The 15,192-nt window shown below is 37.6% G+C and overlaps 1 protein-coding gene across 25 annotated transcripts in view; it reads left to right on the top strand.

The window, feature by feature from the left end:
• The window catches only part of DLG1 (discs large MAGUK scaffold protein 1), a 150,835-nt gene that overhangs the window by 132,939 nt on the left and 2,704 nt on the right, over positions 1-15,192 (top strand). For 8 of the 25 annotated variants that reach the window (XM_065073900.1, XM_065073899.1, XM_065073905.1 and 5 more), the window contains 7 exons: positions 3,209-3,250; positions 4,651-4,686; positions 6,126-6,176; positions 8,677-8,778; positions 9,032-9,204; positions 12,797-12,906; positions 13,276-13,367. In XM_065073900.1, coding sequence (XP_064929972.1) covers positions 3,209-3,250; positions 4,651-4,686; positions 6,126-6,176; positions 8,677-8,778; positions 9,032-9,204; positions 12,797-12,906; positions 13,276-13,367 — 606 coding nt within the window. Of the gene's footprint in view, positions 1-562; positions 597-3,208; positions 3,251-4,650; positions 4,687-6,125; positions 6,177-8,676; positions 8,779-9,031; positions 9,205-12,796; positions 12,907-13,275; positions 13,368-15,192 lie in introns of those variants that run through there. The other 17 variants (XM_065073903.1, XM_065073912.1, XM_021300119.2 and 14 more) reach the window with 7 other exon arrangements.

The following is a 15,192-nucleotide window of genomic DNA, read 5'->3' on the forward strand; positions in this document are numbered from 1 at the left end:
CTTTGAAAAATCTATAAAATCATTTGCTTGCTATTAGAGTGAAATTTAACCAAAGAGTACCCCAGTTTGGAATAACCTGGGTAATGCTCTTGAGTAACATCAGTGTACGTAACTGGAGGAGACAACAGCCTCCCAGCGCTCTCAGTGATGGTTCCTCATTTCTGGCTTGGAGGAGAGCACGTAGCCATGCAAAAGTATAACAGAGCCTACCAGCTTTTTACCCCAGTCCCTTTAGACTGGTTATTTTAATATCATTCCATTCTAATTTGGTAAGAGGAATTACTTTAATTTTCATCATTGGTTGCCAGCACTAAAGTGTCTTCTCAAAAAACAGTTGCATGAGTTTGCTAATTCAGACCAGGTCTGCTACAAACTGCATTCTCTGCTGTTTGCATCACTGGTTACACTTCATGTGCCACTCAGGTCAAATCCTATAGACATACCTTCCCCTGTGATGTTCTGGGAACTGTCTCCTGTCGTAGCGCCAATTTTATATATTACTGACAATTATTTTCTTTGTGATTGTCTTTTTATTGCTTGCCCTCTGGGGACTACTCTGCAGGAGGTCCCTGACGACATGGGATCAAAAGGCCTGAGTAAGTGATCAAAATACTCCCAAGTTATTTTAACCTCCATCTGAAAAATTACTACTTTTTTTTTTTTTAACAGATCTCTTTGAGACTGGTGCTCTACTGGCATAAGGAGGTTGACTCTGAAAATGTTCCATGAGCTTTTTCTAGCTAGCAATGTTTTGGGGGGGTTTTGCTTTCAGGAATGTGTTACTTTAAGTCCATGTGACTATCACATTAGAGGTTTTTCTTGTTCAGAAGCTTACCGGTGCTTCCTTGTTTGTCATTAGTAGTACTGTGTTTTTTAAATCCAGTGATTTTTTTTTTTATGTCACTTTTATCTTGTCTTTGTATTCTTATTTATTTAAAAATAACCCATGCCTTTTTCCAGTAGTAGTACAACCATTGCCGTAACAGTTTAACTGGTTACACTTTTCAATCCTCTCTCTAGGTGACTGACACAGCTATTTAAACAAAAAACCTTTGCCTAACAAATGCCATGAGAGTTTTTCTGTCTGACTTATTCAAACTCTTATGGTGTTTTTAGACCAGGTACGGGGGTAGCTAATAGAGGAGACACATAAGCATTAGTTGTATTTTCTGCAGAAATGTTAACTAGTTGAATGCACTAAGATGACTCTAACAGATCTAATGGTTTGAGTACATAGATACCAGCGCACACTGAAGTGACAAATAAAGAACAACAAAGCCAGCAAGACATTGCTTTCATCACAGATAATAAACACGTAGATTGTTAAGTGTTTATGGAATAGTAAAATCAGTCAGTAAAGATAAGTGACTGAAGGTCGTTAAAGGAACTTTTCTTCCCAGTGCGAAACTGTTATGCAGCTGTTCCTGAAATCACATGTAAGCAGCAGTGTATTTCTATATGTGGCCTCAGTCATAAAATAAAAATTCTAGTAGCTATAACATTAATTTTGCATTTCAGGGAAATTCTTGGTCTAGAGCAGAAGACCTTAGTGATCTTTACGGCTTCATGGTTTAGAGAAGAAGATCATAAGCAGCCTTTATGGCTTGATGATCATACCTAGTTTAAACTCTGTAATGTGATCCAGAAATGCCACTAGGCAATGCTGTTATAAAGACAAATACCTTCTAGCCTGTTTTTCAGCACAGTCAGACTTTCTGAAACTGCTTTACCACGCTTATTGCAAGCTGTGTTGCTTGGGGCTGCAGACCGCTGCTCCTGCCGCCATCGCGGGCTTTCCATCCTCACCGGTTGTGCCCGTTATCAGGCGATCCCAACACTTGTATTCCCAGTGGACAGTGTCTCCCTTTCATGTTCTGTCATGAGGCTTTTAAACCCACTATTGGCCTCTTCTGTGGCAACGTGGGAATTCTTTTTTCCAGGACAAGAAAATGAACTGGCAGTAGATACCAATTGCTGGTGCTCACAAACATTTGGAAATATTTGTCTGTTTTTCCTGTACAGAAGTGAAGTGAGGGAGTTCAGTCTAGCCAGATATTTGTGGTTTGAAGATACTGGTTCACTTTAACCAAAAACATTTTTAAAGGTTAATTGGTTTACATATGATGATGGTAACTTTTTCTAATGTTTATTGATCACTAGAAGTATACTTGCTTCCTGACTGTGTTCTTACCTCTAGAGTCCCCTTGCTTCCTTCTCTTCAATCTTGAAGGGGAGGAAGTGCACTGAATTTAGTGTGTCATAAAGGCTTCTCAAAACAACAGTGTGTATTATCAATACACAGTTAGGTACATAATTTCAAATTTGATTGTACTTAATCTGTGTAGGTCAAACACAAGCTGCTTTATGCAGTCTTACCCTGTGGATGTTAGTGGTTTTTATTACAAACAGACACGCTCATTGAGTGGCGTAAAAATGGATTCTTTACAATAAAGTTCAGCAATATCAAAGTTCATATTTGTGCACCAGACTTGCGGAATTTTCGCGTGGCAGAATATTTCAATACCTAAAATTCTTCAATTGCATTAATTTTTATCATAAGCAAACTTAACATAATTGCATAGCTTTAAAAAGTAAATATAAACACCTTGTAGCTACTGAAGGATTTTGATTTCTATGCAAAAGGCATGAAATTGATGTAGATAGTCCAGAATAAAAGTCAGGGGCTTTTGAAAACTAAAACTTGACTGAGGGGGGGAAAAAAAAATCTGCTTTGCACTTCAAGTAAACTACTTAATATACTATGAGGAAGTGTCTGTTATTGAACATGCTCCACTACATTTTCTGCAGTATAGCCCAGTATTTTCTACTACAAGACTCTTAATATAATCAATAAATTGCCTGCCTTAAAGTTGAAATGCATAATCCCATAGGTTACCTAAAAGTTATAGGGTTACATGTGGAGTGTGTGTTAGTGTACTTTTCAAAATCTTATTTTGATGTGCTATTTAATGTTGGTTTTATTTGTTGTTGTTTTAATTAACCTCCATTCCTTTGGTATGAAAACAAGCTTGATCCTGAGAGCTATGAGACGTACCTTAAACCTTTTATGTGCAGTATGTATTGATTTCAGCATTTTGGTATCAGTATTGTCTTTCATCTGGATTATTTTGTGTCAATTTGCTTTCTTTTGGACTCATGCCATCAGTGTATGTTCCTTATTTTTTTTTCCGTTGTGTTGCAATTTCAGAGCATGTAACCTCTAATGCCAGCGATAGTGAAAGTAGCTACCGTAAGTGGTTTTAAGTTCTTTGTTTATTTAGAACCTTAGTTTAGTGTTTCTTTCTTTGGGTTTGTTTGTTTGTCTTTTCTGGGTATTTACATGTTAAATAAAACTTCCCAGTCACCTTCAAGTGAAATCCATGTTCATGTGTTTGGTGGGGTACTGCAAATTCTGCAAAGACTAGATTGAATAATTGCAAACCTCCTTTATGGGTATTTTTATTGAGATATATGATTTTCTTAGTTCAGCTTGATTTGAACATTATGCAAGGTAGCTAGACCTATTAAAACCTAAATGTAAATTTAATGCTGACAAATATAATTATATGTAGTTGAGCTTAATACACTGGAAGCGTAACTAAACTCTGTAATCTGTTAAATGGTGCAATAACCATCTACGATTTTTCACAACTGATACTCAGATTTAATATGTATATACTTGTAATGAAAGAAAAGATAAGCAAACATGTATTCACCCTTGCTTTCAGCTTTCATTTATCTGTTTTGTCAAGTGTGGGTGCTCAGTATGAATCGTGTTCAAACATACGACACGCGTGAGGTGCTGGAGTCAGTTGTGATAAATGAGCCCTCTAGGCACATGTTACACACACATTCTTTCTGAAGACCGAGCTTGTTTAAAATACTGGACTGAGTTGGCTCTTTTCCTAGCCTGGGTGCAGAACTGTTTAGTGATTGCCCAAGCTGCCTAGAGCAGAGCAGGAAGATGAGAATTTTGATGATTTGAAGAGGAATGTGAAAAAGAAAAGTCAAAGTTGGGCAGAGTGACACTGGGTGGCTCTTGGTTGCTGCCAAGCCTGGAATGGGCACCTCAGAAACAGATGTTATTTATGTCAGGGTAAGAGGGAAAGCGGATCATTAACAGCTGTATTTTTGCGGAGCTATAGATCTTCTCATAGGTGATGATCCACGTTTTTTCTTCCAGACATTTAAACTCAAGGAGGGAATTTATACATGTATATAAAATCCCCAGTGCTTACAATGCCAGAAGTTGTCATAGACTGTAATTGAGAGAAACTGGTTGGGGAAGGGATTTATGTTTCCCAAGAATGACACAAAATGGAGCGTGGATGGAAGTTGCCTTTGCCTGTGTGACAAACTTACAAATTTTTATCATGTTTAATGGCACACCACCCAAGCTATCTAACCATGACTGTTTCTCCATAAATTTGCTGCTTCCCTCTCTTCCCCCCACCAAGGTTTTTCTCAGAGCCTCCTTTATGTACGTTTAAAGCTCATTATGGTGCTGCTGGTTAGTTTTTTGCTCTGTTATTACTTGAGAAGCCCTGGTATTATGATGAATGTCATGGTTTTACTTACTTGAGTATGTAATTCCAAGCACTTTTTATTAAAATTGTTTTAATTTCTTCTTACTGCTGTCTAATATGAAAGTTATCTTGATTACAGATGAGTACGGTTGTTCAAAAGGTTCATTCTATTAATATTCATTTTCCAAATTCTTGAAAAGCAGTGACAATATATACTTTTTGCCCTCAACCACAAGATGCTTTTTACTTGTTATTATTACCTTATAGCAATGTCACAAGTATCAAATATGTGAGCTGGATCCTTCATAGATGAGTCAATAGCTGGTGATACCCTTTTCTTCTTCCTGGCCTAAGAGGGGTTCTGAAAGTATATACTGTCCTTCTAAAGTCCATTTGCATGTGTAACTATTTGAGCTGTTAAAATATACAGGTTGCATGTTTTCGTATCCGTCTCAACATATTCCTCACTTGCAATAACTTAAATTAACATGTTCATTCCTGTGTTGCTATAGTACAGTTTGAATGCAAATTCACTCCAAATAAGAGAAATATTTCTCTTAATGAAATTATAGATTTTAGACTTAAAAGATCAATGTATTTGCTATGTAACAAAGAACAGATATATATATATGTAAGCAGTAGATGAATTTATAAAAGCCTTTATGTGCCATCTATTTGTATGCAACTATGGTATAGCATTGGTCTGTTCCTTTGCCTGTTATAAGTATGGCTTAGAAACTCCAAAGAGTGTTCCAAAATTACAGGATTGTATTTTATTCCAAGTTCATAGTAACATCATAAAATTTGCTGTAATGGAGATAATTTTTAGTGATTCCATTGCAAGAAATCTTTCTTGGAGGTATCTTGTTAGACTAGAGAGAATCTTTTAGAGAGATGGCAACTGAGGTATATTTCAGATGCTTTCACTAACATTTAAAAAGCCTGCAGCTGTCAAAGGCCAAAACTCAATTATTTTAGTTTCATTCACTGCTGATGTGCTTTCTGGAGCTGAGTCTTTGTTTTCAAGTTCATCATTAAGAAATCATTAGCAAAATAACAGTTATTTAGTATATACTTTTTTTTTTAAATTAGAGTGGTTGGAGGTGTTGAAGTAAATGCCACTTCATGATAAAGTTAATGGAAGATCCTTACACCTTAACATAAAGGATTGTCAGCCCTGTATAAATATAGAGAAATGTTATTATAAATGCTGGCATCAAATCTGGAGGGTGTTCATGCTGAAGGTGGCGTTGCCTCTAGCAGTGAATGACAGCATGCATGCATCGCATCCAGGGAAACGTGTCCAAGAGCATCTCAGCAATGCTTTGAAATTCTGCTGCTGCTTGATGTTGGTTTGACATGCTAACATGAACCAGGAAATTATTTATACTCTAAGTGTCTTATGCTTCAAAATTTTGTGCTTGGCTTATCTTTGTGATTTTTATAATTCATCATTCTTGAGACATGTCCTTCATCGGTATCATTGTAATGCATATTACTGCAGAATGTCAGTATCATTAGAGTTCATTGAATGACTCAATTTAAATGTGTTGGTTGAGAAAAAAATACATAGATATGTCTTTGTATTTACATTTTTAGGTGGCCAAGAGGAATATGTCTTATCATATGAACCAGTCAATCAACAAGAAGGTTTGTAGATCTCAGTATAAAATAAATATAATCTGAATTATTGCAATACTTCCTCCTGTCACCTTACGTACTGAGCACCATGATTAACCTCTTCACTGTTCTGAACCTGTTACCATTATTCAAATGAATAAAACATAAAGGCATAAATTATTAAAATATAAAAAAATATAATTTAGCAATTGCTAAATTATTTAGTGCACAATCCAAAAGTGTGCTACTTAAAATAACTTATGTGTGGTTTACATTGCTTAAGGAAAATATTGCATGTTTAGCAGTTTCATCAGTGTGAACCTCAGAAGTCATAGTTTTCTTCTGTTTCATATTGCTTTGGCATTCTCACTGTTCCAGTTCCTTTCTTCTGTCCCAACAAAAAGTGCGTCAGTAGATCATTTGTCTATTTTAGTAAGGTTTAACTGAAATGCCTCTAAAACGTGAGTCTCCCATTTCTGCTTATATGGCCAATTGGGTTAGCAGTTGCCAAGTGATTTTTTTATTTTTCCAGAAAAAAATAATTTTGAAGGAAATGCAAATTGATAGGATAAAATAATTTCTCTCACTTGCATTTAAACTAAAATGCTTTTCACTGATTTCCAGTGGAATCCTATAATTTCCCTTTCACCTTGGTCCTGGTTTTGTTTCACTGCATATACAGAATTTTTAGTGTTCCCATTCACCACTGCAGGTGCTGGCAGTTGGTTTACATTATCTAGTACATACCTCATATATTTGTAAATTAATCTGTAAAAGAGAGATCCTTTGGGATTACTTGATACCTGTTACCTATCAGATAACGTGGCAGTCAAAGTAAATATGCATCATATATTTACATGACTTTTGAGTGTCAAGATTTCATTTTTGAATTAAAGTACCAGTGAGTGGCACAGCCCAGTTGCTTTTAATAGCATTGTATACTGGAACACATGTGCCTGTATAACCTTCCACTCTGACTTGTTAGTCATTGCATATGGGCTCCATTTCATCAGTAAGCTTCCAAAAGTAGTAAAAATTGTTGTACAAGACTAACAGAAACTATATTATTTATCTCATATAATTTGTAATTTGGGTAGGCTCCAAATAAAATGTGGGATGAGAAGTGCGTGAGTTGAGAGCATGGAAATGATGTAGTCCCTTTTCCATGTGCTAAGTTAAGCGGAGCCTAAACTGGGGAGCTGGGAGGTTTGTTACCCTCCAGTGAGCAGCTGCTGGGTTGGTGTGTGTATCCACACGCAGCATCTCACAAAATGAGAAACATCTTTTTAGCTGCCATTAGCTTCCCAGATTCCGATAGCTTAATCGTTGAGTGAGAACGATAGTAATGGCAAGTGAATTAATGTCAGGGTTGAAGAGAAAAGATGTCAATGAGACTTTGCAGAAACCGGTGGCTTAGTAATTGCCATATTGTAAAACTAAAAATTTTAGAGGGCCAAGTGCTTTGTCATTTAAATACGTGACTGTAATTCCCTTTATGAGTCTAACACAGTATATGGGAAAGGCCTTAAAAGAACCAACACCTCATTCCTTGGCTTAGGTGCAGTAATACGTTCCCTGAATACATTGTCTGCATTTGCCTACTCATTCACTTCCATGGTAACTTTTTTTAAGAAACTCAGAGGAATAAAGAACTGTAATGACCAAAATAGATTTAAAGGTGCTTGGGCTTGAGACACTACTGGGTCACCCTTAGTCTTCAAGCAAAGATATTTTTTGTTTAATTAATAAGTTGGCAGCTACTGGATCCCAGATGTTCCTTTTATGAATACATTAATAGCTATGAAAGGAAAGAGTTCCAAGAGTCAAATTAAAATATTTTTCTTTATTTAATTCGGACTTATTTGTGCAGCAAAGATAGTTTGAACCTAAAACTAAAATGCCGCTCAAATTATATGCTAATGCTGAGATAGTTGGACATTATTGTCTTCATGTTTCTTGCAGTATCATCAGATATTTTCTGCTTGATCTTAATTTCCAACCAAAAGTCCTTTATAACATTATACAAAATGAAGCTGCTATTAAAAGATGCTATACTTCATTTTGTAGGGGTATTAATAGTTAGAGAATCTGTACATAGTTGAGTCTCTTCATAGATGAGTTTTTAAGTTGTGGTCTTAGAGGAAAAGAAAAAACTTCTCCGAACACAAGACTAGAATTTCACAAACTGCTGCTGAAGTACCTCTTGAGAGCGAAAAGATTTTCAAATCCCCCCCTTTTGCTGTTTCATCAGAATTAAGGAGGTTACTTTGTGGATTTTTCCGAAGACTTAATAATTTCAGACTTACCTTCAGTCACTCAGGATAGTGATTTGAGAGTGGAGATCCAACAGCTTGCTGTGACTATGGTAGTAATTGCTAAACATTCTTCAACAGGTTTTTATTCTCTGTAGGAGTACGTATTCTTTTAGGTATTAAAACCATCAACCGTGTGATAAGGGATATTTTGCAGAACTGTAAAAGTTACCAATGATGTTGAAACATAACTGATGTTATTCCTTTATGTTTAATAGTCAGTTACACTCGACCTGTGATTGTTTTGGGACCCATGAAAGACAGGATAAATGATGATCTGATCTCAGAATTTCCAGACAAATTTGGCTCATGTGTTCCACGTAAGTGTCAGCAAATCCTATAGCAATTCTAAGTTATTTATTTCTGTTAATTTTCTTAATAGACTTATCCTCTGTATGTTGAGTTTTAAAAGTTAATATATTGTCTAAGGTTTATAGAGCTATTGTGATTGTCAGTCATCTCTTTGCTTCTGACAATTTTGTAGTGTAAATGGGAGAATATTTTTTTATATTGTAGGGAAAAAAGTTACTGTATTTTGTTTTTGCTTTAAAAAATACTGGTTTATATTTAAAGATACTACTAGACCAAAACGAGATTATGAGGTGGATGGACGTGATTACCATTTTGTCACTTCTCGAGAGCAAATGGAGAAGGATATTCAGGATCACAAATTCATTGAAGCTGGCCAGTACAATAATCATCTTTATGGAACAAGTGTCCAGTCAGTGCGAGAAGTAGCAGAAAAGGTAAATCAGTGCCAGTTACTTTCATTTACTGAGGTGATTATCTGACTCTGACAGGGGAGAAGAGAAGAATGGCAGAGAGCCGTTCAGAACCCTCTGACTTTAGAAGGAATTTGTACAAACTAGAAACAAAGCACATTGTCACAGTGCATTGAGGGAAATAGTGAATCTTTGGAATAATGAAAGCATCATGATTCAGTTATGGGAAAAGGTGCAATTGTAGTTTGTTCCCTCATATAAAAAGAAAATAGTGGAGAAATAATTGGAATTACGGGCTAATTAGCCTAGCTCACATGCAGACATCATCAACTAATTAAGAATAGTGGTGTTGGAGTCAATTAATATGATAATCCATTTGATATAGACCTGTGTAGAAGAAAACCTGTTGAATTGTTGTTCTTTGTGCCCTTCATGGATTATCTGTCAAAGGGAAATGCATGTAATAAATTGAATTTCAGAAAGACTTTCTTACGTAGCTACCACTACACTTTGAAGACTGACCTCACTATTTTTATCCTGAACAGATTTTAATTATCTATTTCTTGCTAAATCTAAATATTTCTAAATTCAAACTGAAGTTTATTTGAGCTGTCTGAAGAAGAGTGGGAAGAAGGAAGCATATTTCTTAGAGTAAGATGCTTGTTTTAAAGAAAAGTTTTCTGTTAAAATTTATTGCAAATGTTCCACATTAGTTGGTTGAGTTTTGTTCTACTGCTTACAAATATGGTGCATTTCCAGTAGGCAATGTTATCTAATCTGTATGAGAAAAGAAACAGCTGTTTTCTAGGTCGCAACTCACAAGTGTGAGCACTTTCAGGCTGGACATGCAGAGGGTAAGTGTGGTTGACCCAGGTGACACAGGAGTGTAGTTAATCCTCTGGAAAACAGTGGAGACCATTCTGGCCAAGTGGCTTAGTATTGTTATTTCTGGTAATTTAATTTACTGGCATCAAAAACAAGGAGAACATGGTGAGATTCATGTGATGAAGTTTTCTTCTGCTGTCTTTCTCACCCTGTGGAATAGAACCCGGCCCCATGGTATACACTGAGAGAAGAAAACAAGATTACTTACAAAGTTGTTGAAGTAAATGAACAGTACTTTGTATGGGAGGCTGAACAAAGTTGTGAAACTATCATATGTGGTTAGATGATGAAACTATTTATTGAACAGCTTAAACATTAGAAACCTGTTGGTAGTTGCTTCACCTGGTAGCACAGATACCATCCTTCAGTTCCATCCTAGACCTGAAATTGGCTGTGTTCTTTTGCCCATGTAGTGGGATTAGTAAGGTACAAAACAATTGTGAATCTTTTATAAAGTGACATGAAGAACAAAGTACTGCCAGATGTCTCTGTGCTGTTAAATCTCTTGCACAGGCACTGTGAGACTTTGGGTAGATGCAGCAATTTCCAGTTCCAACCAACATGATTTTTCTTGGAAACAATGCTCTGTTCTTCAGAGCTTGACTTCCAGATTGTGACAGGGCTGCCACCTGGTCAGTCTGAGGCTGCTCCCTGGGTGTCATCCTCTCTGTCTCACTTAAGAGATGAGTCTTTTCAGTGTAAGTGGGTATTATTACTGGGATACAAAAGACAATTTCCAAGTTTTCCATTATGAATTTTGGGGCAGACACAACAGAAATGACTGCTGCTACCCCAAAACAACCAGAAACAGTATTCTTGCAGTAGCATTAAATGGTGTTTATTTGCTTGTGCTTCCAACTGATCCCCATGTCTTTCATTTCCTTACCTATAATGGACACAGCTGAAGATGCTTTTTTGTGTCCTTGTTCAGTTATTGTAAAAGGCACTGAGTGCTGTGCTGTGTTTCTCAATCAGATGCAGTGCAAGTAAGGAGCTAAAAAAAAATGTAAAATATTGTTCAGATGCACAGTGCAAAGAGCAAAATAGCTTTCCTGTATAAAAACATCATAATTCTGTCATTAGGTACTTGCATTTATTTTCCTTGTCTTCTAAATCTTCACTTGAAAGGAATTTCCATATCCTCTCTGGAATCACTAGCAGCTTGCAAATCTCTGCATTTGAGGCCACTGTTAATGCACATTCATTATTGATTTGGAATAAACTATCACAGTTACATTCCATAAGGTCCGACACAGTTCTTGTGCTGGCAATCTAGTCCTTCACCCTTTGCCCAAAATCCTTTGGCACCTGCCATAAGTTGTTGGGTCCAACACAGCGAATAGTGTATGTCTCATCCCAAAAGGGAAGCTGGACCAGGTAATGCTCTTAGTTGTCAGTTCCCAGAGCATATGTTACATTTTAAGAGAAACCATTTGAAAGATGTGGACAAGTTGGCATATGTAGTAAAATACTCTGCTAGAACATGCGAACACCTTTCTTAAATGACACCAGTCAGTGTCCAGATCGATGGACTGGATCTGGGAAACAGCTGTCGTCAGTTGAAAGCAAGTTGGTATATATTGTTTGTGTGGGAAGAACACTTCTACCTTCTTTACGTATTCCTTAAATAAAATTCTGCAGTTTTGTTGTGCAAAAGATCAAATGTAAATGATCGTGGTGATCTCTTGATCTGCCAGGGAGCAGAACCGTGTCAGTCAGTTCAGACTGCAGTTGCTTCATTGCTCTTTAATGTGCAGGAGTTCAGGAAGTGCATTGTGTGATATGAGTAACCTTTGGTTTTATGGTGCTTGTGGGTTTGTACCCGGGCTCACACAGAGTTCTGCCATTCGCACTGCTCTCCTGCTAAAGTAAAAGCTTATTTTAGTCACCTGACAGTTGTTTTCTGTTGCTCTGCCCTCATCCCTTTCGAAAGTGGTGGTATGTCAAGTTACTCCTATGCTACTCAGAAAGGAAAGAAATAAAAATATGTGAGGTAGAAGTGAGCTCATCGGAGATGAGAGGGGTTGAGGAGCAGGGAAGAGCCCTGAAGATGTGATATCCCAAAGAGTTGGAAAATTGCTTATAGCGATAGAAAAGCAGCCCTAACACATTGGCTTCCAACTGCCCAGGGAACAGTTAAATTATATTTGTTTCTCAAGCGATGAAAATATAATCAGCCCAAATAAGTTGCATTTATCATGTCAGACTCGGTATCCTACTGAGCAGTACCTGGGGGGAGGAGAGTCGTTGTATTCGGTTCATGTAATGATTCTGATGGTGGCATGTTTCTCTGTCACCGGGGTGGTTACTCCCTCAGGTATGCCAGGGAAGTCATCTGGCTCCTCTCTGAACTGCATTGGTGATATTCACTTCCCCGAAGGATTCTCAAATTATTAAAAAAAAAATAAAAAATAATAATTTTAAAAAATCCTGTTGGTGGTGTGGTTGAAGTGCAACTGTTCCACTGGGGCTTCTGCGTTTTCGATTGGGCTGCAGCCTCTGGTGGAGAAAGGAAGGAAGAAGAGTCAGAAACGTCTCAAATTAAGTGTGATCCCAACAGAGGAGCACTGGAGACCTTGTGCCAAAGCGGTGAAATCATAATATCGTCGATGCAAATGCTGGTTTTGTTGGCTTCAGTAGAGCCGTGTTTTCTCTTCTAAATTATAACATTGTGTATACTTGTGACTGAAACTTTGCTTAGTGCCATTTTCCATTCTCTCTCACTTTTTAGGGTAAACATTGCATTCTTGATGTTTCTGGTAATGCGATCAAAAGGTTGCAGATTGCCCAGCTCTACCCAATCTCCATTTTTATTAAACCCAAAACAGTGGAAAACATCATGTGAGTAAAGTACCTCAGGCTAAATTGTTTGAGACTGTTGTATTGGAAAAGCCAAATGCAAGTTATGTCAAGTCAGTTGTAATATTTGCATTTTAAACAGTATTTAGTTTCCTGAGTCTATTTTCTAGGGACTTTGAGATGAGGTTTCTAATCCAAATTAAAGTGCTTGAGAATGAATGTCATTGTGCTAAATTCCATGCAACATAGTGCCATAGTGGGAACAGCTCATTCCCACTACAGCTTTTGCTTAGGTGTGTCGTTTAGGAGACTGCCTCTTACTGGGGTTAATACTCAGACAACAGTTTAAAACCTTGTTTCAAAATAAATATTTGGTAGTAGTTTTTAAATGTACACTGGTTTCAATTTCAGGGAAATGAATAAACGCTTGACGGAAGAGCAAGCCAGGAAGACGTTCGAGAGAGCCATGAAACTGGAGCAAGAATTTACTGAACACTTCACAGGTGCATTTTGCTTAGGATTGTTCCCTTGCCAGAGTTGAAATTTTATTGCTTGCTGTAAACTAGTAATTGCCTCGCTGCTGAGATAAGGCTGAACTTTGTTTTCTGGCTGATCTGTGATTGTTTTGAGGCATAGAGCCATCTTAGTACCTATGTGCTGATTTCAGTTCTATCAGTTAACTGAATATATTAAATTACTGGGAGCTTAGTTTAGGTTTTGGAAACTCTTGAGACTTTCTACCATTTTCTTAGATATGGTAATGCAGATATTTGCTTTGTTGATAATTTGTGTGCTTAAAGCTTTTTATTTGCAGAGCTGAGATTGCCCAGCAAAGCTCCTTGTAGAAAATTATTAACATTTGTGTTTTTAAAATCAGGAAGTAAAAAATGATGGTAATTAATTAAGCCTCTGAAAATTGGGTGGTACAGCATTATGCTAGTTAGCAAATCAAATTTATGTATGCCATAGACCTAGCTGTAACAGCAAAGCATGGGCTGCAAGTGCTCAAACTGTGTTAGTTGTTTGCCTTGTGGCCTGCAGTAGGAGGAGATTGGTCAAGTCAGGATGTTGAGGGGGACAGAAATGAGCCTTCCCTGTTACTGTCCTGGGTAAACACTCGCTACTTTCCTTCCTGTTATGTTATTTTCTGCAGTGATTCAGTGTTTGCTGCCCCATTCCCCTCCTTTCTGTGACATGACTCCTTTGGCCAGTTACTCCTTCCACACCTTATGTGGGCAGAGCTGAGAGTGCAACACGCTGCTCCCCTGGGCAGAGACACAGGAAGGGCTGGTGGCTTCACAAGGGAGGAAGACAGGAACCAGCAGACTGCCTGCCCCAGTCTGCCTCCTGCCTTGTTCTCCACATCGTGTGCTACCCACACAGTGAACAACTTGAGTCCAACCCTTTTGGTCTCTCTGCATCCCTCTCTGCTGCCTCACAGCTCTCGGTTTGTCCCAGTCCTGCATCTAGCTCACCCACTCTTCCTATAGCTCTCTGTCTGCACCGGAAAGTTATGGGACCTGCAAACATATACTGCAAATTCTTCCTATTATAGAGTCTCTTACAAAATTACTTGCAAATGTTTAAGGTTTGTTGTTGAGGAAATGAATGAGTTTATGTTAATAGTTGCGAATGAAATATTTAGTTGGTAGCTGGTATTCTCCCAGGCTGTCTCAGGGCATTATATTGGACACTTTTTCAGGAAAGTAAGGGACATAATTCAAGATGTTTCAAAAACCTATGGGCCTTTTTAAGAGCTCTACTGCTCAGGGCCGTATTTTTTCTTGGAAGTATAAGGGTTGTTGACAAAGAAGGGTAGCAATTGTCAGACTTCTGTCCTTGATAGCCTGGCTGAGGCCAGAAATTCTTTTTGGAATCTGTTTGAGATACTTGAAGACATGAGAAGTCTACTTAGAATTTGGAGGCTGCCACCTTTATGAGTCAGGTGGTAAAATTATGTGTGAGCATTCCCTAATCTGTTAAAAAGTACCACATCATGTGGGGTAACTGAAATCAACTTCATCAGCAGGTTAAATTTAAACAGACTTAAATTTTGCACTGAAGCACATGAAAAGCATGTCCATCTTCTGTTTTGAGGGCATTGAGCTTTGGAAGAGGCATGGTTAAATATAGCTGGAGAGAAGAAAGATGCTGAAGCTTATGGCTATTTGCATTGCAAAGACATTTCTCAATCGTTTTAATGTGCTGTTGTGCTGTGAATGTGATACTTGACCTATAATATAATTGAACAGCCTCCTCCCACAGGCACTATGACAATGGCTGCAGATGAGGAGAAAGTTTTTACGAGATGGGAATTATGAGTAGGAT

Source organism: Columba livia, chromosome 9 (assembly GCF_036013475.1).
Source record: "Columba livia isolate bColLiv1 breed racing homer chromosome 9, bColLiv1.pat.W.v2, whole genome shotgun sequence".
Taxonomy (NCBI): domain Eukaryota; kingdom Metazoa; phylum Chordata; class Aves; order Columbiformes; family Columbidae; genus Columba; species Columba livia.